This window comes from Salminus brasiliensis, chromosome 25 (genome assembly GCF_030463535.1).
Source record: "Salminus brasiliensis chromosome 25, fSalBra1.hap2, whole genome shotgun sequence".
In the NCBI taxonomy this organism is placed as follows: Eukaryota; Metazoa; Chordata; class Actinopteri; order Characiformes; family Bryconidae; genus Salminus; species Salminus brasiliensis.
In genome coordinates, this window is record NC_132902.1 from 7,631,870 (window position 1) to 7,657,337 (window position 25,468).

The window sequence follows — 25,468 nt, forward strand, 5'->3', positions numbered from 1 at the left end:
ATATATAATTTATAATATGTTATAATATATTGATTTTCATTTATTTGAATGTCTGCTGGCAAGGGCTAATTTCATTACACAGTGCCACCAGGCATTTCAGTTTCTTAGGCTAGCCAGCTGTGAACATCTGTGGTGTCACTCATGATCTCTTGATGGTGGGGCAAGATTGTGTTGGCATTAAAATTATTATCTATAAAATAGTTCTTTAAATCTTTGTTCAGGTAACACAGAGCCATGCACTGTTGCACTAAAGGAACATGTTTTTAAACCTAGTCTCTATTTGTTGCATCTGATCTAAAAAGTTGTCGATTACCACAGATCATTTTGACCTGTTTCCCTGTACTTAGTAAAAAAAAAAAAAAAAAAACTACAGACAGGTTGGCGTCTATTATACAGTGACAGTGCTTTGAGTCAGCTGCTGTTCTGTTTGCTTCACAGTCCAATGAAACACTTCAGACTTATGTGTGATAATTGCCTGTAATATACAGAGAAAAACATTCCTTTACCTTTCTGCCATTGTCCTGTACTTTTGAATATTGCATGTGTTGTGTGATGCACCACTGCACTGAAAACCTTTGTTGTGCTGCTCTGCTTCGATGATCAAGTTGAGCTGAAGTCCCTCAACATAAACACACCCCTTGTTCATTTATTTACTGAGGAGCTATCCTCAGGCATGGCGTGTCAGTATGTGTGCGTAAGACACATTTATTAGCGCTCATGTCATGCTTTGTCTACTTATAGGTGATCCATTGGGGCCTGAAGGTATGCAGGCCATGAGCAAATGAGGCAGAGTGACAGAGTGCTGATAGCTCTCTTTGCTCACAGCGTAAAAGCCAGGAGTGTTTCATTTACTTTAAGGGTGTGTGTGTGTGTGCTGCTTTGGACTGAATTGAGGTAGTTAATAGGTCACGGCAGCTATATAATTACATTTCCTGGCTGTAATAGCAGAGCTGACCCTACAGGTAACCTGTGCCTCAGCATAATGTATGTGAGAATTATGAAGAAAGGGATGCTATTTTCAAATGCTAATGGAATCTGATTTAAACACAGATCACAGGTTTAACACTGGTGAGAACACAATAGTGTAATCCAAAATGAACGATTTATCACTCTTATAACTCATTGAATCAATTCTGTCAGAGGCACAGATTCCAAACGTTCAGTCAGTACAATATTTGCGTTTGTTAGTACAAGAGAAGAGATGATGATCATCCAGCATCCTGACCTCAACAGCGCGCTCAATCAAATCCTCACAGCAATGTTCCACAATCTAGCAGAAAGCCTTCCCTGGACAGTAGAGACAGTTACTCCAACAAAAGCAGGAGAAATTCTCCTCTTCTTTAATACCCTTGAACACTACTACCATAAATAGTGTAAACTTACATTTTTAGGTAATTAAATATGTAGTTCCTCATAGGGAACCAAATGGCGCACATTAAAGCTATTAGCAGACTGTCATGATCAATCAATCAATCAATCAGACTTATTTTTCTATATATATTTCTATATATATATATTTTTATATATATAGTTGAACCAATGACCCCACTTGCCCCATCACTTGGAATGCTCCCGACACTAGAAGGTTGAAAACTAGCATGTCTCCTCTGATACATGTGAAGTCAGCCACTGCCTCTTGTCCCCAGCTCTGATATGTGAGCCAAGAAATGCCTGTGCTGCCCGGCATTACAATGGGTCAATCAGTAAAGGTTTCTCCTGTGTTGTCACACTCTAGCTTAATAATATATTTGTTTAATTATCTTTAATTAGGAAGGAGAGCTACCACTTGATGACACAACAAATGTATGTTTGATGATAAATAAAGCATTTTGGCTTGGCTTGCGCAGCATTTCCTGATGGTATGAGACCTGTAAATCATACTGAGACTCATATGTTCTCACAGTCAGGGTTCCCTTCAACTATATTTCATTCTATAGTCAACCATATTTCATTTAGCAAAGCAAAAACCACATCTAGCAACATATGAGAGTTAAGAAGCTGACATTTAAAGCAGAACTAGAGCACACAAGTTGTCAGAAGACAAAAAAAATCAGAAATGCAGCACTTTGAATTAAGCTCAACAGGAACTTTTTTTATTCCATATCGCTAAAAAAAGTGCCTGGGACCAGAATAAAGCAAATTCCTCAGTTTATTCTTAATTCGCTGAATTACTTCTGCACATCCCCAAGCAATCTCCTCAATTATGGGTACAAAGCTTGAAAGGGGCCACGGAATGGAAGTGCAGAGATAAAATGAAAAATGCTTGAGAAATTCCGGCGGTGCCGCGAGAGTTCGACTGAGAAAAGCGAGAGTATTTGCGAAGCCTGAATGGTGGCAAACGCATTCAAATAACCAAGTGTCCCAGAGATGTGACTGCTCGCACACCTGGAGCAAAAGCCCAGGGTTTGCATTTTGCCAGAAGTATGTCTGTGGGAAAAAAAAATAAAAGGCAAAGAGGCAAGCTCCATGTTTATGCATTATGAAGTTAGATTTACAGCGTAAGCATGGTTCAGATATTGCACCGCAGGCTGCGCATCCAGTTTATTAGAATGCATTTTGGGAACAATCTCTTCTTAAGTTCAAATATTATTCTTTATTATGTTTGCAAGCAGACGGTAACAGAATCAGTCCAATGAAACAAACAGATAGAACTACTGTCTACATTGCACATGTGTGTGTACACCTCTTTGGTGTTCACTGTTTTCTCAGAGCACAGTACAAAAAGAAGTTTCTATATACCCAGTCGGTCTATTATACCCTAACTCACATGCACTCATCAAGGAAATGTCTGATAGATTCTGGCCTTGGCATGGCAACTCGAAAAGGACCCCAGAAATCACACACAAAAGTATCAATAATGGATTCTTATTTCGTGAATCAGCATGTAACAGGCAGTTAAAGCAACAGCTTGGAATATTTCTAAATCCACGGCACAGGTTTCATTACTACATTGTGAACGCCTGCACCTAGGAAAGAAGAGAAAAGCTGTTTTAACTGTACGCTTTCTAATAATATAAGGCAATGGGCAGTTGCTGAATTCCACCAGTACATGCAACAATGTTTGTAGACCTTAACTTTGTTAAACTAGGAGATTTGTTGGTTATATCCTAAGGATTATTATATAGTAATTCCACAGAATACAATGGAAGCTGACTGAGATATTAGGTTTGTTAGGTTATAAGAGGAAGGAAGACAGGAACCGCCAGCAGTTTCATGATGTTTAAATGAGGTTAAAGAGTAAAATAAGTGTAAAGGATTTGTGTTAATAGCAGTGGAATGGTGAGAAACATTTTTAACAGCGTTGCTCCAGTGTTAGAAAGCATTGTAAGAACAGTCTCAGTATACATTCTCTCATACCTGCTTTATCTTAATATCTGTACTGTGAGAGTGTGTTGGGTGAAGTTTTGAATGTGTGTTTTTAGGTCAAGCATTTATCTGTGGAACTGAGCAACTGCCTAATGGCTTCAATTATTAGGGAATTTTGAGGGGATTTTATTTTTGTGCAACAAAAAAAAAGGAAAATAAAGATGCTGCAGACACAGATTAGGGACGAGAGTAATAAGGGGAAGGGATTCACATTGAAATCTCTTCTCCCTAGCATTTTTATGCAGTTAAACGAGCCGACTATTAGCTCTCCTAAAGCTAAAATAGCCTAGAAAACATGAGAAATGGACGTTTTAGCTGTTTTAGCAGTAGAGCCCTGGAGAACAGTAAAACCTTACTTCACTGGAAATGTATGCAGGAGAGTGTGTGTATGTGATGAAGATGAGGATGAAACAGCAGGACAGACTGAACAGAGGCTTTCCCATCAGGGTGGGTTTAGAATTGTGGGAAACAACTATGAGAGCATTAAAGAGCTCAATGAAAAATCACTATCGAATATCATGAATCATTAAAGATCTGTTTTTGACTGGGCCTGAAAAAAAGCTAATAGCTTTCCAGAGGTGAGACACTGTTGTAGACGTTAAAGGAAAATACAGGCTGTCTGTGTCCCTTAGTGGACTTTTTGAGAAGGCACTGCGTGCAGCTCAACACATCATCCGCTAATCTGCATCTTCATCTTCTTCATTAAACATATACACTACTGTCACTACAGCCACTGCTGGCATCTACAGCATGCAGATGGGTTAAACAGCAGAGGTTAAGAGCCAAACCACAGTAATATTTAAGAAGAGTTCTGTTTTAAATTAAATCAGTACACAGAATCCAGCAGGGACTGCACTCAGCTGCACTAAAAAGTGATCAATCTCACAAACTCACAACCTTAATTTTGAGCAGTTTAATATTTCAGCTGAAACAGGGTTTTAGTTACATGCAGTTACGTTCCTGTTAGACGTTCGCTGCAATTTATGTGATGATGAGATTAAATACACAAGGGATTCATAGGCTGGTCTAGTATGGATGCCAATTAAAAGTTCTCTATTAAATATATTGCTAGTGCTATGGGGATGCATGTCAGCAGAACCTACAGCAATTGTATTTGTCAGCCACATTTTATCTTGTGAGAGCTGTAAAGATTATTTTTTTAAATGTTCAAATGATTAACAAACTTTGGTTTGGTGAAGCCCAGATGATTATAATTAGCTTCAGGGTAAGGGATAGGTTTAGATGTCACAGAATCTATTACATTAAAGTTATCATTTTAATATCATATCACATTTGCTGAATGTCAATTATCACCATCTACAAATGATCTATACTAGACTTTCAAACTATTATTCATTGTTTTATATGGAAAATATAAGAATAGATAAGAATACATCTTTAGATTTCTGATTTTTTTTTGTCAGATGTGGGAGAAAACTGGTCTTTTGGATGCTCAGTATTTAGAAGACTTCACTTTCCGATGATCATCAGAAAATGCTCAAAGCAAACGACAGCATGCTTCATACCCTGCATATGGATTGTCCACACGGATTGTCATGACTGCAAAAAAAAGGAAGGAAAAAAAGATTTAATTTGTAATACAGCTGATCAATCCAGCTTCGTAATATAAATAAAGATATATTGAGCATTATAGTATGCAAATTAACCAACTTTGTCCTGAAGCAACATCTTTTTGTCTACACCTTATAAGTATAAGTAGAAATGCTGACAAAGTTCAGATTCAGTGCATAGTGCTGGGTTTCTGCTCTCTTTTACGTGCAACTCGATTGCTCAGGCAGCAGTTTGCATCTTGTCTAAATCTCACACAATGCAGAAGTGTGAGTTGGTTTTATGGAACTGAAATAGTAAAACCTCTCTGTTTTTGTTGCAAAAGTAAAATCTATACTACAGTTTCTGTTTAGTTCATAAAGATATATGTAAACATTCAAAAGGTCCAACAATGAGCAAAGACCAAATGTATTTGTTTATGGATGATGAAAGTGTGAGTCCCACAGGACAATAAAAATGGTGTGTCAAGTTCAGAAAGGCAATTGCATGTGTGTGTATATACTGTATATAGGGATCAACAATAATATGAAGTAGTAAAACCAGCAACTAGGACCACAAAAAAGTTGCGCTTTGTGACAAGTTAACAAAATCTATTAATTGCAAATTCAATATTTTTTAATACTTAATTATGTCTAGTTTCAAAGCCAATGTAATTTAAACAGATGGCTATTATGGAAAATAAATAGTATCCTTAGAATAACTCGTACATTAAGACAATCCATAAATCAGAATGATATACACTCTTCAGAGTAAGTTTGTTTCTTTAAGATACAGAGAAATCTTCCACAACGACTCCAGATCAGAGGTTTATGAACAACAAAACCAAACAAAAGCTGTATCTGTATCATGGAAAAAAATATACAGTAATTTATAATACAGTAAGACAGATACACAACTTTGATGTTTTAGCTACAAATTATATAAACATCTATTTACTTTTAAAAAAGTCATAAGAAATAAGCCATAACTATAGAACACCAATTATAAATCAAGAAATCCAAAACTGTTAAAGAGTGGAATAAAGAAGGCAATGAAAGCTACAGTGCAAATGTTTCTCAGACGGAAACCTACTAAGATACGTTTACAGTACCAAAAGTTCTTATTAGAAGCAAACGTTTGCAGAACAGAGAGCAAAACAACGAAATAAGCAAAGCCCTCCTACAAAATAGCTACCACAGTCCAATATTACTCAAATAACCTTAAATGGCTTCAGTGCAGGGAAAGCTCAAAGACAGCGCCCCATGTCCTAAACTAAAGCTTTAGCTTAACACTCACACACAAAACAATTCAGGTAAACAAATCAGTCCATAATCTGCGAAAAGTCCTTTAAGGTCCTGCGGAGTCAACAGTGGTGTCTTCTACCACTGACCATAATCATGAATCTGCCTGGTTGCATCATGTTTTTAACACTAGACGTATTTCTGTAAAAAGAAAACTTGAATTGAATAGCTGTGTAATCAGTGCTGTAGAGATTTCTCATGCTAACGTCATAAACTCAGTTCTATTCAGCCGCCCTCCAGGCACCGTTTAGCAAACTCTGTGTTAATCTGATGTGCTTCTGTGTAAAAGCTAGCACAGATTAGTGAACACTTTAACAAAGAGAAGCTCCATCCACTTTATACATTCACACCCACACACACAAACACACAAAACCATGTTGGCAGTGCAATGGACATACATTTGGTCAAGCCGGTCTGCGAGGCCTTAGTCCAGGATCCTAAAGCCCACATATCTCCTTATAATGTGTGTAAATGTGTGTGTGCATGTCCACTCTCAGGTCTAGGGTGGTCAGGAGTTAGAAACCAACTCTGAGCAGTGGAGCTCTTCGCTATGTGGTCGTCAATTTGTATTGTTTTGGTTGTTAGTTTGGCACAAGTAGAAGGTTCCGGTGAGGTGAAAGTAGAGAGGTAAAAGGTCAGAGGTCAGACGGCGGTCTCCTGGTCCTCGCGCTGAATCATCTGGTAATGCTGACGGTTCTCCAGATACGCCGCCAGCTCGGAGTCCTTCGCCTTCTCTGCACGGTGCTTCGGAGTGTCGCCCTAAAAACACAAACGCACACAGTGACTGGGCAGAAATGTACAACAGAGATCTTTCATGCACACCGTATCTTTTAGAGGAGCAAAGCAAACCACCCAAAATGGATGACAGAAGTCTGTATCCCCCATATCCAGCTGCAAGAAAAAACATAAGTGAACGCTTTGGAATTACGTTGGATTTCTGCACTGATTACTAATAAATTGTGGTCTGACTGTTATCTAAGGCAAGATTTTAGATTTTAGACAAACACAATTTAACTAAACTAATAACACAGTTATTTGTTAAGCATGGTGTAGGGAGCATCATGGTTCTAGCTGCCTTCACTAAAGAAAAAATACATGAAAAGGTTTTAGATTGTAAAGGGCAGCAGTCCATGATCTCAAGCTGCAAAGATGTTTGATGATGCAAGAAGACAATGACCCAAAGCAAACAAGTAAATCAAGATGCATCCCAGAAATACTGATGAGTTTTAAGACATCTGGTCTAAAATTCCTTTTAAACTTTGTAGAAGTCTTGAAGCTACAGAAAACGTTTGGTGGAGATGACTGCTTACTTTATCTAGCTTGCATTGTTGATGGTCACTCAATGTGCTTAACAACTGTGTGTGTGTGTATATATATATATATATATATATATATATATATATATATATATATATATATATATATATATATATATATATGTATATACACACACACACACACACACACACACACTTCTGTCTCAGGTTGATGGTTGATGCCTTGAAACATCAATCACAGTGCATACTAAACTCACTCGTCCTGTGGTTGTTTTATTGTCCTCCGTATTCAAGAGTTTTATCACGAAGAAGATATGTAATTATTTCGGACAGACAGCCCACTGAAATTCTCCAAACAGGGCTGAAGTTTCTTTCTACAATAGTCTTAGAACAGACTATTTTGTGTATTGATGGCAGTGAAATTGAGCTGTCAAAAACTCACAAAACATACACAGCCTTAAGCTGCCTAGCTGATCAGAATCAACATTTTCTCTGAAGGACTTCTTGATGAGAACATGCTGTCTAGTGAATTACTTTGAGACTTCTTGAAAACGTGTGATTCACCACACTGTCTGGCACAACATCTATTGCTCTACTGCTTATCCAGCCGCACAACTCCCCCTTCCATTGCATTTAATTGGTCCCTGCAGCTAGCGAGACATTGTTTAGTAATGAGCCTCTTGAATAGGAGCCTCATCCAACAGTCCAGAATCTGGAACCCTTTATAGTTCTATTTCCACAAATTCTTACTTCCATGCCCAAACAAACGATGATTACAAACAGCTGTAAAATGCCTTAATATGAGCTTCTTTAACATGACAGGCAAATTGATGTAAGCTGAGTGTATGATAAAAGCATCATGTCATGTTGAGCCTAAATGATTGCAATTCAATCTGCTGCAGACTGACTTTGACACAAATCCTAAACATAAGTTGCCATGTGAAAACAATAACACATGAGTAGACTTTATTGTATTGCTAGAATTACGAGGGTCAACTCATCGACTAATGCCATACAGTCATGTGCCATTTCATCAGCCACAAATATCATACAGGTGCACTGTAGAGCAAGTTACAGTTACTGACTGTATGCCTGCTGCTGCACAGGTTATCAATCCTCCTCTACCACAATGGAAACAAACCACCTTTGGACCAAAAAATATTTATGTGATGGACTATGCTCAGCATAGAAGTAATGTGGTAGTGGCATCTTAGTTGTCTGTAGTTTGCATTGGTATGCGTGCATCTACTAGAGTAGTGCTGCTAGGGATTCTACAAAGCTTAGTCTCAAATTGTAGACAGAAAAGTTAAAGTCTCTAACTGGACATCTAGTGAACTTTCACAATAGCCAATAACAAGCAAGTGTAGACTAACTTAAAAAAGAGAAAACATTTAAATAAAATATGGACACCAGAGAATATTCTCTAGAGGAATGGCTTTGAACTGAATCACTGAGATATAGACTTGCCCTGGACCTCTCCACATTATTGTTCATGTGGGTACCGCCAGAGCCAATGAATTGCTCTAAGTGCTAACATAGGCAGTCCTGTTGAGAGGCAGAACGCTCTGGACTCTTCTGCTCAAAGCACAAACCTGCCTGAATGTCCGCCCGACACTTTCTTTGTTGAATGCCACAAATGAGGTTGCCTTTGTGTGCTGAAACAGAGTGGCTAGTGCAGAATTACATGCAGTTCCGCTTATCGTTTTTCCCAGGTAAAAAGTCTGCTCGGGAATAACAAGGATATGTGCTACAACAAAGGACAAAAAAACCCAAAAAACATTATAGCAAATTCAGACAGAACACAGACTGCCTGTAGTTTTTTTTAGGCTTTTAGAGTGTAGTGCTGAGGCTCCGTAACTGAAAAAGAAGCCCAAAGTAGGACCGAAAGAGAATGTGGAATGTTCATTGTCTCCCAACCCCAAGACAGACAGAGACAGCAAGAGTGAGCCAGACGAGAAGGTAAAAAAAGAGAGACTTGGAGAGAAAGGCAGGAAGAGTAATAATTTGGTTTTAATGATTTGATGCAGTAATAAGTACTTGTGTATAGCTGTTTATGGTGTTTAAAGCCACTTTAAGGTAGTGTGGTGAGAAGTCAGGTCGGAGTCAGCTGCTCTGCCTGAAGGAAAGTGAGGTCTGCCGAGCCAGACGATGGAAAATGATCCCATCTGTCATGAGCGAATGCTGAGTCAGATCTCAGGAGATGATTCAGAGAGCCAAACGGAGAGTCAAAGTGGCCACCAGCTGAAGCCTGGAAGGCACATCAGTGCCCTCCCTGTCAGACAGACCTAGAAACGGCACCAAAATTACAGACCTCGCACAGAAGTCGTTTTTTTTTCCATCAGCCATTGTGCCAAACCAGTGACGCACATAGGAAAGTTTAAGAGGATGATTAGAAAATCACTTCCATCCTCAGTAACAGAGCAGATTTTGATTAGGTTCTCAGGTTAAATACGGTGGAGCTGTGGAAAAGTAGGGCACAGCACTAAATGAAAGATGTTCCCTGTCTTTTTTGGCTATAAAACAAAAACATTAACTCACATAGGAGTTAATAGAGATAGTCATAATATGTATATGATATCATTATCATGATGCTTTTTTTTCTGGGTATGTCATGGATATAGTCAGTAAAAAGCCTCAACAGTGAAGTGCAAGTTGCATTAAACAGGTTTTCTTCACAGTCATGTTTTTTTGCTGTACCGAAAGCAGACTGTGAGTTCAAATCTTGATGATTCCAAAGTTCCATAAAAGCATAACAGCTCCTATTTAATGATATATAGTGTACTGTGAAGTACCAAATTACACACCCCTAGGGATTAGTCATTACTGAGATACTGATTTCTCACACCTGTAAGTCTGTCTTCATAAGAGACGCCCCTGCCTCCACCAAGTAGTGACAGATCGTCCTCTGACACATCGAGGCCGCCTTGTGCAACACTGTCTCGCCGCTGCAAAAGAGAGAGTGACAATGTGAGATCAGCTAGCTAGCCAGAAAGATCATTGTAGAAGAGAAAATTCAAGCTCTGTGCTAAGAATGACCTGTAACTCATTAGCCAGGACTACTTTCAGGCTACAAGCCAATAATGCTCAAACTGGCAAAAGAAACATGATCAATGAAAGGATAAAACGAGAGATGATTTCTGTAGCAGAAATTCCAGGGAAAATGACTTTGTGGTTCTTACTTTTCTTTTTCTGTCACATCCAATATATCGGTGGGTGCTGTTAGAAACAGAAAAAAAAACAAAAGCTGTTACCAAGTCATGGGTGTCCTGAGGTTATAATGTTGGCTTTTATGTTGTTGCTGTTTATTTACTGTATACTGTATATTTACTGAATTCAGCTGATTGGCACAAGGTTTTTAAACTCACTGCTTTCAATGAACTCAGCAAATATAGGTACTGTTTATGAACCATTGGAGCAATGCTGTCAACATGAAAATCATTATGATTGAATGTAGGTGTAGTACTACACGTTATTATAGTACTACACGTTATTATTTACCCTTTAAGCAAATCATTTCAATTTACAGTGTTTTCTACCAAGGAATGGTAGAAAAACAACCCTTTTTGCTGGAGACAGGAGAAGGGTACACGTCTATGACAAAAGGCAGGGTTCTCTTCAAGCTGTCATATTGCTGGCATGTTGTTCAGGTAATAAAAAAACGGAACCAATGTGGCTCTAGAAGACAGTGTCAAGTGTCAAGGGGCTAAACAGTGCTAAAGTGATTAAAGTGTGTATGGGATTGGCTCACCGTTATCAATGATGTATCTGACTATTTCTTTGCTGGCTACATCCACTGCATGGTGAAGTAGAGTGCGACCTGCTGAATCCTGTACACACAGGTCTGCTCCCTGCTTGTGGAGATCCATCAACTAGAGAGACAGGATATATAGTTTAACACAAACATAGATCAGTATGTGTTCAGTCTGGAGGGCAGCTTGAAAACATTATGCATCAGCCATAACCAGGAGTAGGAAATGACAGCTTTTAACATTTAACTGTCTGGTTACTACAGCAGCTGGTGAAAAGGAAAAAAAAGGTACATATATGAAGAAACGCAGCACCTTGGGGATCATCCTGGATAGTAAAAAAAAGAAAAATAAAAGAAAATTAACTGTTTTATATTATTGTAACTGACATAGGAGAATGTTGAAGTGAGAAGCTATTGGCTTTCCCTGTAGCTACGTTGCTACTACACACATGAGAGTATATAGATTGTTGATGTGACATGGCATTTGTGCGGTCATGCAATATAAAAATAAATTTAATTTGTATTATCATGAAATGTAGCATAGATTTTGTCCTGATGTTAAATTGGGTAATATGAATATGCTGAAGACCCCTGAAAAGCTTATCACGTGCACATTGTGTTTTTTTTTGTCTCAGAATTGTCTTACAAATATTTCAGCCCACTGGAAATTATTTAGTGTGGCATCATTGGAAAAATATTGCAAAAACAAAGCCATGCTATAAGGCCTCTTACTGCAATTATTAACATTTACATTTATTGCATTTGGCTGACACTCTTATCCAAAGCTACTTATATTTAATCATGTTACAGAGATGTTAGGAGTGTTAGGAGTCTTGCCCAAGGACTCTTTTTTCTCTAGCATGGTGTGCTTGCTCAGCCAATGATTTGAACCCTTGTCTGTCATGAAGGAAAAAATGTTTTGCCCATGCTACACCAACCTTCATCAATGTGCTGTATAATATACAGAAACAGTATCTAATGTATACATAACCCATTAGCGTCATAAAGAAAACTGCCTTCATGTCAGTTTACTGCTTCCTTAGGATGCCTCCTACATCCAGTATCCTCTAAACATCCTACAAATGCTTAAATGCTCTGCACCACATTAGCTTATCATGTGGGTCTGCTCAGATGATTCTTCGGTAGCTGGCACCATCTCAGCAGCCAGATTAACAAGCAAAGTACTCGGCTTTCTGTTTGCTGGTTAAAGCCTGACGGGGGCAGCGAGTGTGTGTGTGTTTGGAAGCAGAGTGTATTGGATGATGAATGCTGTAAGCGAGTTGAAGAGACTAGCCTAATCCACAGTGATGGAGGACTATTTGTACTCCTTACTGCGGTGATTACAGACACGGGAGCTTCCATCAGGGTGTGCGTTTGTAGAGGTGTACATCTCACATGTTGGTGCTGGTCATTTATTACAGGCCACCGCAGCAGTGATTTAAGAGTCATCGTGAGGATTCCCACCCTTTGGAAGATGTATGATTTCAGCCAAAGCCTTAGTCATAACAAGTACCACTCCATCAGTGTGATGAGTGGAAAGTCAGGCCAGTGTACTGGGTCGTTACATGCAGTTTATCTATAGCAACAAGTGAAGCATCTTGATTGCCATTTAAACCCCTCTTCACGCTTGCCACTCCGCAACACAGCATTGTGGGTAGATGAAAAGGACTTGAGTGGGTCATTACGAGGGAGTGGATCTCATTGTACGGAAAGCCTCCTTTATTCCCATGGAAACCGAGAGCTAGCGTGAGGTCAAGGGCGCACGCAAGAAGCTTCTTATTTCTTTGTATTTTTTCATGGATCCGCCTCAATGCTGAGAGAATCTTGACTTTTAATAACAAGGTCAGTATGAGTCTAAAGAGAACAGGATATCATCAGATTTACACTTATGGGCCAAGAACTTTTTAAAGCAAAATCATCATGCTCTCACCTCACCTTTTCTAAACTCTTTATAACTCAGACTTCAATTCTCTAGCTCTCTGCATCCTTTCATTTGTGGGTCTCTGATGGCTCGCCCACTAGGGGCTCAATTCACAGGTGAAATGATGAAGGGGAACTTCATTATGGAGCGAGAAAAATGCTTTCAGCTCAGAGTGGATATCAGCAGGAGTAAAACCATTATAACTCAGGTTAGGCCTACAACTAAGATGATGATTGTGGAACTTCAATAATAAATGACATAGGGATAAATCAGTATGAGATGGCACGGAGAAGAATTATCTCAATGAAATTCAGATGTTTCAAAGGAACGGTATTAAGAAAAATCTAATTTACAGTTTTTTATCTCTTACTTCAGATATACAGCATGAGTCAAAAGTTCAGACACACTTGGTTAAATGTATGCCAATCATCTTAAAAAAACATTCAGTCCAAACCATTCAAACTTTGGCCTGCTTGAGACCCTTCAACCATGGGATCCTAAATACGGTGAACAACTGAGTGTTCCTAGAGTCCTCTTTTTACCCTAGCATTTGGATCATATGTTTTTAAGATGATGATCAGCACACATTCAACAAGGTGTATTTTGACTGGTACTGTAGTCATGAAAACTTGAAACAAAGAGACACGTGGACACATGGTGGGATGAGATGAAAATTAACCTGTACCAGAGTGATGAAAAGAAAAAAATCTCATTATTCAAAGCATGCCATCCATCTGGGATACATGGCAGTGTATGGCTAAGCATGGGTGCCAGTGATACTGCTTCTCTGCTTGTGTTTATTGATAATGTGACTGCCAACATTAACAGCAGGATGAATTCTTAAGTGTACAGAAGTGTCTTAACTGTTCATTTCCAACCAAATGCTTTAAAATGCACTGAATTGTTCTGTAACATGCAGTAGGACAATGGCCTAAAATATACTGCAGTAGCAACTATGATGTATTTCAGGTTTACAAAAATTGAGAATGTTCTGCAAACAAGACTGAAGGCAAAAATGGCTCTAAAAAGTAGGAACTGCATTATAAGATTAATCTTTGACAGAGAAGATCTTTCACTAGCGAGTAATGGTCACCTTGTGACTATAGAGGACAGCTACCAGCAATGGATCCTGGATGCGACTGATGTGGAGGATAGTGATGTTAAGGATGGCATTGTTAATTACACTGATGTTAATATATTCCTGTACCTGCCAGTATTGTTGGCTGTTATACTTTGGAACTTGCACACTTCGTCATCATGCTTTGCAGTGTGTTGTTTTCATGGATTTATAAGCTGCCAAATATTCATCTATTTTCCTATGATGTCTTATCTTTCATCTATTCATCTATATTAATTCTCTAGTAGGTCTATTAATAACAAATAATGGAAGTGGCTGGTGCTAGGACTGATGATTGCCATTTTTTCCATTTATAATGAAATCTTATTATTATTATCCTGCTTATTAGCGTTAGAGATCTGAATGTGTTTGGGAGAGTTCCGTCTTACCTTCTGATGGTCCTTGTTCTTCACACACTCGATTATCACATCTGCAGATACTGCAAAACAAGGGCAGACCTTATTTTGTATTTCTGCATTTGTTTACCCTACACATTGAAGAAAGCCAACCTGAACTAATTGATGCAGTCAGGTAAATATATTTAGCCAAACAGTAACCTGAAAACTAAGTGATGTAAGCCTTGAAAATTATAGCATATTCATCCAATTAAAGCTAGCCATGAAGCTAAGCACCTTTTTCTGAGGACTAGCGCAGAGATTGAGCAAAATGCAGACTGTGAAATAATGAGAAAATATGTTCTGACAGGAATAATTTCTTAACTAATGATTGCCTTGTATGACATCTCAATTATTCAAATCCTGACTTGCATGTGTGCATGCATAAATACGCATTTGTAAAATATTCAGTTATTCTGAGTTTCACAAGCAGACTAGCATTTTTGATGTTTTAGAGGCAGAGGGCTTGGAAACAGAGTGGGGGGAAATAAGATTTTAATTAGCGGTCGTAATCACATTAGGGCACGCTGCCTCTGCGGCTTCTGTCTCAGTATGCTAAATCTAGGTTCAAAGCTTCAGGATGCCCTTTGTAGATTACCCTTCCTAATCCACCAATCTCTCTGTTTGCTTGGTAAACTGGGAGGGGAAAAAACAGGAAAAATCCCGGCTTGGATATTGGGGCTAACGTAGCTGCGTGGCTCAGGCCGAGCCTGTGTCTGAAGATACACTCGCTCCAATCCTGCCTTCAAAACTCTGCGTCTTCGAGTTTCTTGGTTCAGAGAGAATGCACAGTGCCAGGTTCTGCAAATGTATTCCTTTTCTGCTCCTGCCAGGAAGCGTTTGGAAGCGCTAGCATGGAATGCTAATGCGAATCAATGAGTGATGATAACCTCGATGTGCCTGGTTGAGCCTTGAGGGCCACAAGAGTTCTTTCCTTCTCCTCACTATCCTTTCTCTCTCCCCCGGCGACAAAGCAGCGGAAAAACACAGCAGGGCTTTGGCACCTGGCTTTCTTTCGACTTTCGGCAATGGCTCGTTAAAGAGAGGGCGAGTGAGCGTTTGACACTTAACACCCACCTTCCTCTTTACCGGCTTTGGAAATCGATTGGCCCGAGCTGAGCCTCTCCACAGAGCTGCTTTTATTCTGTCTGTGCTGCATTTCACACTCAGAGAAAGAGAGTGAGAGAAGATCTGACACACACTGACTCAGCTTTACGCACCAACTAAACACAGCTCTCCCATGTTCCATGAGTTGAACAACTTGTTAGTTGTGTTAGTGCTGACTATTTACCTGGGCCGCTGAGGCTCAGAGCGTTCTTTTCCGACCTGTAGGAGACACACAGACAAAAGGAAACATCAACAAGGCTTTTTTTTTTTTACAGTGATGCCACACATGCCAAACATTCACTATTGCATGTATGTGCGGAGACTGGACAAAATTATAGCTAATCCTTCTTGGTTGCTGTTTGTGGACACTTACCTCACAGCGTTATACATGGCCCTTTTACCCACTTCCAAAAAGGTCAATAAGTGTCCGAACACAATTCAGTGAAAATGTGTTCCAAAAATACATTAGTCTAAACTACCCCACATCTAATCCCAATTCAACACAAGATCCAGGCAGAGTCTATACAATTGTAACCTCTGACCCAAACCAGAGCCAACCTCAGATACAAACCAGAGTCTGTCTGATTTCAACTCCAGATTCAAACCAGTTTGTTTAAATTTAACCTCAGATACAAACCAAAGTCTGTCCAAATTCAACTCCAGATTCAAACCAGTCTGTTCAACCCCAGATTAAAAACCAGAGCCTATTCAAATTCAACTCCAGCATAAAACCAAAGTCTTTCCCAATTTAACCCCAGATCCAAACCCAATTCTGCCCAAGTCCAGCTCCAGATTCAAACAAGAGTCTGTCCAAATTCAACCCCAGATCCAAACCAGAGTCTGTCCAATTCAATAAGAGATATACACTAAAAGGTTGTCCAAATTCAACCCCAGATCCAAACCAGAGTCTGTCCAATTCAATACCAGATAAACACTAGAGTTTGTCCAAATTCAACCAAAGATCAAAATAAAGTCTGTCCAATTTCAGCTCAAGAGCCTATAGAAATTCAACCTCTGATCCAAACCAGAATCTGTCCAAATTCCATTCTAAATCCAGCCAGGAGCATATCCAAACAAGCGTTTGACGTGTCAGTCAAATTCAATGAAGAGTCTTTCCAAATGCAACACAAAGCTAATATGATTAGTTCTAAAGGATTTAAGAAAAAGAGCATTTTAGAAGGAGTACAGCAGAGACTGTTAGATTAATGAGTGTTGCTGTCCTGAAGGGTCTGGCTTTGCCCTTAGACCCAAACAACACTAACTCCTCCACCCTAGTGTAATTCCCTCAGTAGTTCATCTCTCTTTCTCTCTTTCTTTCTCTCTCGCTCGCTCTCTCTCTCTCTCTCTCTCTCTCTCTCTCTCTCTCTCTCTCACACACACACACACACACACACACACACACACACAAATACATCTCCAGTCGAGCATTTATCCACTTATTCCCTCAGTGGGGGGTTGCTGTCTGGCCTGCTCTCCATCTGTGCTAGATATGGTGCTATCTGAGTCATGCATGCACAAACACATGTACAAAACACACACACAAACACAGCTGGAGCACAGCAGGTCTGGTCGGACAAACAGGTCAACGGCATCTGATGACTATTTTCAGAATGAGAGATGAGACAATTAGCCTACTGCTTCATTTGTGCTACAGTGATCACGTTGGTGATTCTGAGTCCGATCTCTTTATAGCCAAACCAGTGGATGGATGATTTTTGGCTGCTCACTCTACAAGACCCTTGAAGGTATCACTGTCGTTCCTCAGACCACTGTCTGCATCACAACCTCTATTCAGTATCCCACAAGTCTTAATGTGATGAATGAACATTTTTAGATTGTTTGACAATTCTGTTTTATTTTTTTTTCTTGAATGTTTCCTTTAAATAACAGCTTCACAATCATTTATCTGGTACTCTGACTTATAATAGGGAGGCGTTTTTGTCTATGCCACACTGAGCACATCAACAATAATCTATAAGACACACACTTCATCTAGCCAAAAGAAGAAGCTAGTATGGTATTCCCAGTGTGGACATTATGGCAGCAGGCTGCAAAGAAACTGAAGAAAGGCAAGACAAGACAAGACAAGAGTAAATCACGTACTGGCTTTTACCCGTTGGAGAGAGCTAATGGAGATAAAAGGATGCAGGACAGATGTTGAGCTGACCTTCTTTCCTTAATAATTCTGAACGTGTGAATGTGTGTGAAAGTACTACTTTAGAAATAATGCCAAACTCCACACGTTTTATGATGTCATAAAATGAATGAAATGAAAAATGCATCACAAAAAAAATTATTTATAATTATTTTGACCCAAAGTATTGGTTTATTCGATTAGGAGAATTTTTTATTAGATTAGGAGACTTTTATTCATCAAAACACCCATTAAGCATTTACTGGGAACATCAGTGCAAGTGTACTTACAGCACACACACACACACACACACACACACACACAAACACACAAATAACAATGCTGAAAAAAAAGAGAGTGCTGCAGAGGCCAACACTGTGAATAACAAGCTTTTTATTTTGCAGCTCTGCCGGACGCACTGTGGTTTTGTTTCTCTCGTTTATTGCTATTTATCATCTAGAAAATTCTTTGCCTGTGTTTGATCAGACCGCATCAGCTGGAATAAACAAGCAAAACTCTTGAAAAAAACAGAAATAAATCAGGAAATTAAGAAAAAGAGCAAGGAAGTAAGAATGAGCATACAGTGAGAAGAGAAAAAAACCTTCTCCCTGGTAATGAATATGTTGGTTGAGTAGGCTGTGTTATTGTGTTAATTGCAATTAAAAGGAGAAATAGCCCCCCTTGACAGTCATCTCTCTTCACAAGGGTCTCCACCCTTCCACTCGATGCACACACTGTCTCTACTGAACATGCAGTGCTCGTCTTGATGAAAATTTGATCAAAGCAGCAGCATGCCTTGTCAAAAGCATCAATTTGAAAGGCACAGTGACAGTGATGCCAGTAATCTGCTCCCCACTGAGAGAAAGGAGTGAAGGAGAGGAAGAGGGAGAGAGCGAGAGAGGAAGAGAGGGAGAAAGGGAGGGGGGGGGGGGTGCAGGTATTTCTAAAACCAAAAATACCCTGAGGAGAGCAGGCGAGATGAGCATTAGCAGTGATGAAGCTTTGAAACACAAATCTCCTGCTTCTCCGAACACTCCAAACAGTGTTCTCCAGTCCTGCTCATGGAGAACTCCATGCACATTTAACTGCTTTTCCTCATCCATCACATCCATCCAGGGCTTGTTAAAGAAACCTAATCCCTGTGTATAAAATCTGTAGAATACAGTCCCTTACCACACACATTTATATCCATGCCCTTAGCTGTTAAGGCTGTGTATTAGCAAGAACCTGACAATACGATAAGTATTATGATACAGGGGTTACAATTCAACAGTGGGATCTGAAGAGTACAACACTGCTTCCTAGTGGTCGGGATTTAAACACAACACACAATGAACCACTGTCTGCCACCCGCCTTTACATGTAAAATATTCAATAAAAAACTTTTTTTTTTTTTATCGATGAGATCGATATCATGATACAAGTGTATTGATATTTTCTTACATCCCTATTCCCTCTACTTAGAAAAGAACTAAAAACTCATTGACTCTAAACAAAGACTCCTAACTGTTATCCTTACACACCACACACTTGTACACTTTCCCCACTGAACAACCACTGGATAAACATTTTAAATAACGTCGGTTACTGTGCGATTCTACCTACTATTCTACTGTGCGATTCTACCAGTTCAATAGTGCTCAACCGCAGCTATTTTTCTGACATCTTATTCAAACACACGACTATGCTGGTAATGTATTAACACACGTTCATCCCAGTGAATATGGACTGATGCGGTAGAGTAATATTACAAGATTTTAACACAAAAATGATTTCGCATTACACAGTTCTTGTGAGTGCTGTCCTGTCTGCTTCACCAAAGTTACACAATGCAGGTAGCAGCTTTCCAGCCTGGAGTAGCAATGATAGAGACACTATTCTCCTTATTACAGGTCAATGAAGGATTATGATTTAGAAGCTGTTATTTTAAGGTAAAAATATGTGTTGTGAGCAAACAACCTCTGCTTTAAGGATGGATTAGTCCTTTACTGTGTATTATCAAACAGGCTATTCACTTTGTAAACAGTGCAGTCCTGTCCATCTCACTGCCAAGTCAAACCTGTTGTTCATTTCTGAGAGACCTGTTGTTGATTTCTGAACCCTACTCCACCTTAGGGGTCACTTAGGGCATGGGAGTTGCTCTGGAGTGCAGACATGAGGGGTCAGATCAGGGTCAAGTCAAAAACAATAAACCTTAAATACTTCTCCCATGTCGTACACTCACTTAACTATCAGAGAGAGAGAGAGAGAGAGAGAGAGAGACGAAATAAGGAGAAAAACAGCACTTATGAGTCCCTGCTACTAATGGTTTGTCCCAGAGTGTGTTCTGTGTGTCTGTATGTTCGTGCGTGTGTGTGTACACTGGCAACCACACACCACAGTGGAGGAATCTGGTGTGTGTGTCCCATAATTAGGAACAGCTCTTGGGCTCCAGACTCATAAATCTGGACTGACCCCGCCACGTCTCTGTACGTGTGCACACACACACACACACACACTCACTATTCTCATGTTCTCCTGCCCTGAGGCCTGTTCACTGCTACATGCCTCAACATAAAAAGAGGCTGCAGCCCTCAACAGTCTATTGCAGCCTGCAATATCCTTAAACGTCAATAAAAGGACTGACCCTGAGAACAACACATACTGTAATCATCAGCACGTGACTGACACTTCAGTGAAGTAAAGGAGAAGCAGATTTCAGCAAGAGATGGTATTAAAATCCTTGGAACCAAGAACTGTCAAAACTTACAGCTAAAACCTAGTCAGTTTGCATTGCTTTGCATGTACTTATTATACTGATGTACTGATTCACACACCTATGATACATGAGAGGGTACAATCTTCAATGTGGTCAGTAATCACTTACATTGCACTGCCTCCCCAGTTAAAACAATTACACAGTTTTCCCCTTTTCATAATTATTGCCTTGTATCTGAAGTGTGTCTCATTTTGGAATGAAGCTATGAGGCTAATGTAGCAAACAAATAATAGAAGTTCATACCGTACCCTGTTAGCAGTATACAGGCTACATGGCTAAATACTAGCACTTTTTTAATAAATAGGTTTAATGTAATCTACAACTCTATTACCAATGCTAAAGCTTAAAATTGTAGGTTCACTCCAGTCCATACATTAAAACTAAGCTGCAAAAGCAGCAGGGTGTGACGTAACATATTTACATATATCCGTCTGTTCTGCCTAAAGCAGTTTAGCAAGCGTACTTGTGTTAAAATCAATCATCAAGTGTTTCTGCAGACTGTTTTTTGAAAAGGGCAGCCAATCAGAGGTCCTTTACATACCGTGTTTTACTCTTAAAAGCACAGTAACAAAAACTGTCTGCTTAATTCTAAAGGAATAAGGTTTGAAAAATGTGCATATGTACATATGAATTTAAGTTGCCCTTAAATGGCTCCCTGTTGCTTATATATCATAATGCTGCGATTTACAACAAAAAGCACAGAAAGACATTTAGCCCATATGCTTAGCACTAACATGCTGCTAGCAAGATCACTGCACAAAGACCATGAGGCTGTTTTTGCGCCTGCCTGATTTAAAATAAACCCACCGACACTGTCACCTAACTGAACACAGCTCTCATCACTGTGTCTCAGATTCTCTTCTCTAATCTTAGCAGACACCCTGAACTGAAACAGAGCTATTTCACTAACTCTTTCTCTCTTTCTCGTTTGTTATTATATATATATATATATTTACATTTACATTTACATTTATGGCATTTAGCAGACGCTCTTATCCAGAGCGACATACAAGGTTATTCATATCACAGAGGAGGGCCAATGTAGTGTTAGGAGTCTTGCCCAAGGACTCTTATTGGTGTAGCACAGCATAGTGACCCAGACTGGGAATCGAACCCTGGTCTCCCACATGGTGTGGTAGCTCACTGGCTGATAGTGGTGTTATCTGTTGCGCCATACCAACCATATATATATATATATATATATATATATATATATATATATATATATATATATATATATATATATATATCAGAAACCACATTAGCAATAGAAATTATGATTTTCTGCCAAACTATTCCTAAAGGCTACTGTTTTCTCACTCTCACACTTATCCCATAACTTTCCCTCTGCTTCTCTTTTTCCTATTGAGGAATCCCTCTCCATCTCCTTCCCTCTTATTCTCTATAAGTTTCCTCTCTTTCTTGTCCTCAGCCACAGTATCTGGCACTAATTCATCCCCACTTCAGTCTAAATGAACATAATCAGCATTTGAACACGGCAGAGCCATTCCTGACTGATTGCATACCTGGCTAGAGCTGCAATTACTGACCTTCCCTCAGCATACACACTCCAGCAAGACCCACCGCGGCTGTACACACACCCACACACACACGCATACTCACTCATGGGGGTTTTGTTTCTGTGATAGCTATGATCACTGGTAATTTTCTAAACTTTCAAAAGGATTTGCAAATAGGATATTTGGCCAATTATTCAAAAAAAAAAAAAAGAGCAACTTCTCATTAGATGGAGAACAGCATGTGGCCTGTGCCAAACTATCAGATAATACTAGGCTGACAGAGAAGAGCTCAAATCAAATCAAAGCACTGAAAAAAAACTCCTGCTGAGTTAAACCCAGCCTAATTTGCCACCATTTGCTATAAAATTGTGTGCACATTTCACAACCATGCCACATTCTGCCCCCATATTCTGTTAAAGGCAATAGTTACACAAAATCCAGTACTGTTACTGTTAAGGAATCCACCAAAAGCCACTAATTCCCATTATGCAAACAGACTCAGGCTAAATTGCCTATTAATGCTAAGCCCACATACACATTCTTTGGTAGCCATTGTTGCTGGGTGGGCCAGACTTTACAAAGGCAAGTTCGAGCAGATATCACAGTCATTTGTGGCCAGGAGTCCAGGAGAGCACAACTGGCCTTGCCCTCTCCAGGTGACCCTCCCCCTTGCCAATCTCTCGGCATAATGCAAGCCAATGTGTCTGTTAGGTTACATAACATAATTAGCAGTTAGCATGTTCAGTTTTTCAATTACATAGCATCAGCTGCAGTTTAAGATAATGAGTTGGTGCTTCACAAATGTCTCAGAGGAAGCATGAGCTAGACTTCAGCCTCACCTTTTGTGGCACTGTCTGAGAAATTGGTGACTAAATGACGTAAGAGGGAAACCACCTACATTTATAGTGTGTTATTATTTCAAATTATATTCTATTTGTGTGACAGGTCGTGCTGTGGAGACAAATCAGGCCCATCGATGGCACAGCCATCCATAGCTGGGAGCCCAAGGGAGCAAGGGAGTTGGCTTCGCACTCTCTGGGTGGGAAGCATGGGCATCCCTCTCGCCCCATCTCTCAGTGCGGTGGTAGCCAACAAGAGGCATCTGTTAGCTGATGTAACAGAACTGGCAGTCAGCATTCTGCTCAAGTTAGCTCAGCTGTCCAATGATGTTATGTTAGAAAAGAGGCAGTCCAAAGATGTTATGCAGTTTGAAAAGAGGCAGTGGCTGACTTTATTTAAGTTAAAGGAAGCATTTGCCAGCCTTCACCTTCCCAGCTTGGTAGCACTATGTGTGACCGCAAACATTCTGGTAGAACTGGACTAATCGAGAAATTGCTGTTGCTGTTTCTAAGACCAGTTCAGTAGTATAGGATTCTTAACTGGAAACTATTTTCTATACTATACTATTCTATGTAGAAACATTATAATAATAAATAAAAAAATACCCATAGTTTGACAAAAACCAACATATACAAAATAGTATTATAGGGCTTTGTTGACAGTCTGTAAAATGTGTCCAACCTAGTAACAGTTGCTATGAAATAAATAAATAAATAAAAATAAATAAATAAATAAATAAATAAATCATTTGGTGGCTTGCATTGATTGTTAGCATGCTTGGTTAGTTGGTAGCTAATCCTCTGAAAAGCCTCATATAGCCTCAATCAGGAATTGCATCTGGTTGCCATTCTCTGTAGGAAGAGGCCATATGCAGTGAAAGTTTGGTATTACATCCCAACTAAAAAACATCCCAAAAAGACACCATGTGTCAGATGCTGTGCACAACAATGCAATGCCTAAGATCAATCCATTCCTATCCATTTTGCTGTGAAACAGTATTGGCTCCAGACGTCATTCGCAGACAATCAAGTCATGCACAATGACACCACCCTCTTCTATGAACCCTTTATACAGCTGAGCCACACATCACAAACACATTATGCTATTGATTACTGACTGGGGGTTGCAGTGTTTCTCTTTAATTAGTAGTCAGATTTAAGAGGTGAATGGATACATAGATTACATGTAGGCCATAACTACAGTGGATTTTCAATTACCACTGACAATGTAATTTACTCCAAGACTAAACTTAAACTATAGCCGGGGAAATTTTCTCGCTGTGTCTGGTAGAGACAATTTCAACTGTGATAAAGGGTGCTGGATAGCAGTGAATGAAATAGGGAAAGAGACAGCAATACTGGCCTCTATCTGAGCCTCAAATCTGCACAGACCAAGTCCTTTATCTGGGGCTTTAAGAGACAGTTCAACTCAAAATGAATGGCAAACAATGAATAGAAGTTTGCAGGGCATGAAGCTTGCATCTTAGGTTGAAAAGCTTTTAGCTTTTTAATAAGAAAAATAGAGCAGAGGGCATAAAAAAATCTTTAATGTGAACTAAACAAGACTATACTTAAAGGGATTCTTTATATTTATTAGTCTGTAACTTAAAAGTAACCTCTACCAACACGAGTGGTCAAATATCTAACTAGAAGCTTGTTGGTGGCTACCAAAAGTGTCTGGTCTACGTGCAACTTGCTAAGGGATATTTAACCAAATATTAAGTTGACTGCATGTATATTTTTGACCCGGTTTTGATTTCAGAAAACCTGCAAAAAATAAAATTGTGTGCCTCAAATTCTTGTGCGTTGTACACTCATAAAGCTGCTTGTCTATTATGAATGTATGCAAAACAGTTAGGGCCATGGATTATGATAAAGAAAATGGGGTTTTACCACAAGACAAATAATTAATTGGAGTATTACTAAACCTGCTCCAAAACATAGAGCAAGGGTCTCCAAAGAAAACACGTTTGCAAATCTGTCAATTTTAGAATATTAAAAAATGATGTTATGATAACAGTGTACAGTGTGGTTAGTTGGAAGATTGCGTTTTAGTGACATTTAGGCAGAAGTAGGTCTAAATACATTTTTGCAACATTTGAGCTCTGAAACGTAATTAAATAAAAAAAAATGTGCCTGAGAATATTATAAACATAACATTTACATTTTTAAAATATGTGCAGTCGTGCCTCTTTCAAATTAAACAACCAGCTCTTCCGGAAAACCATGGCACTCGCAGTCTCTCAAAAGCCATCATATTTGTATGCTCCAGTAACCCAACTTCTGTTTTCATCCAACTGTCTCAGACTCTGCACCCCAGAGAATATTCCGTAATATACACCAAAGCAGATATTGCTCAATTACTTCTCTCTCGCTCTCCCTCTTCTTCTCCGCTCTCATACCCATATTGTGGGATGACGATAAAATGTTTTTGGTC

The 25,468-nt window shown here is 39.3% G+C and overlaps 1 protein-coding gene across 10 annotated transcripts in view; it reads right to left on the reverse strand.

The window, feature by feature from the left end:
* Positions 1 to 2,570: 2,570 nt before the first annotated feature.
* Positions 2,571 to 25,468, reverse strand: part of dgkza (diacylglycerol kinase, zeta a) — a 132,075-nt gene continuing 109,177 nt past the window's right edge. For all 10 annotated transcript variants that reach the window (XM_072671038.1, XM_072671039.1, XM_072671040.1 and 7 more), the window contains 6 exons: positions 15,965 to 15,999; positions 14,668 to 14,717; positions 11,241 to 11,361; positions 10,672 to 10,708; positions 10,338 to 10,437; positions 2,571 to 6,974 (listed from right to left, as the gene is read on the reverse strand). In XM_072671038.1, the coding sequence (XP_072527139.1) occupies positions 6,858 to 6,974; positions 10,338 to 10,437; positions 10,672 to 10,708; positions 11,241 to 11,361; positions 14,668 to 14,717; positions 15,965 to 15,999 (460 nt within the window). In that variant the 3' untranslated portion in view covers positions 2,571 to 6,857. The remainder of the gene's footprint in view (positions 6,975 to 10,337; positions 10,438 to 10,671; positions 10,709 to 11,240; positions 11,362 to 14,667; positions 14,718 to 15,964; positions 16,000 to 25,468) is intronic.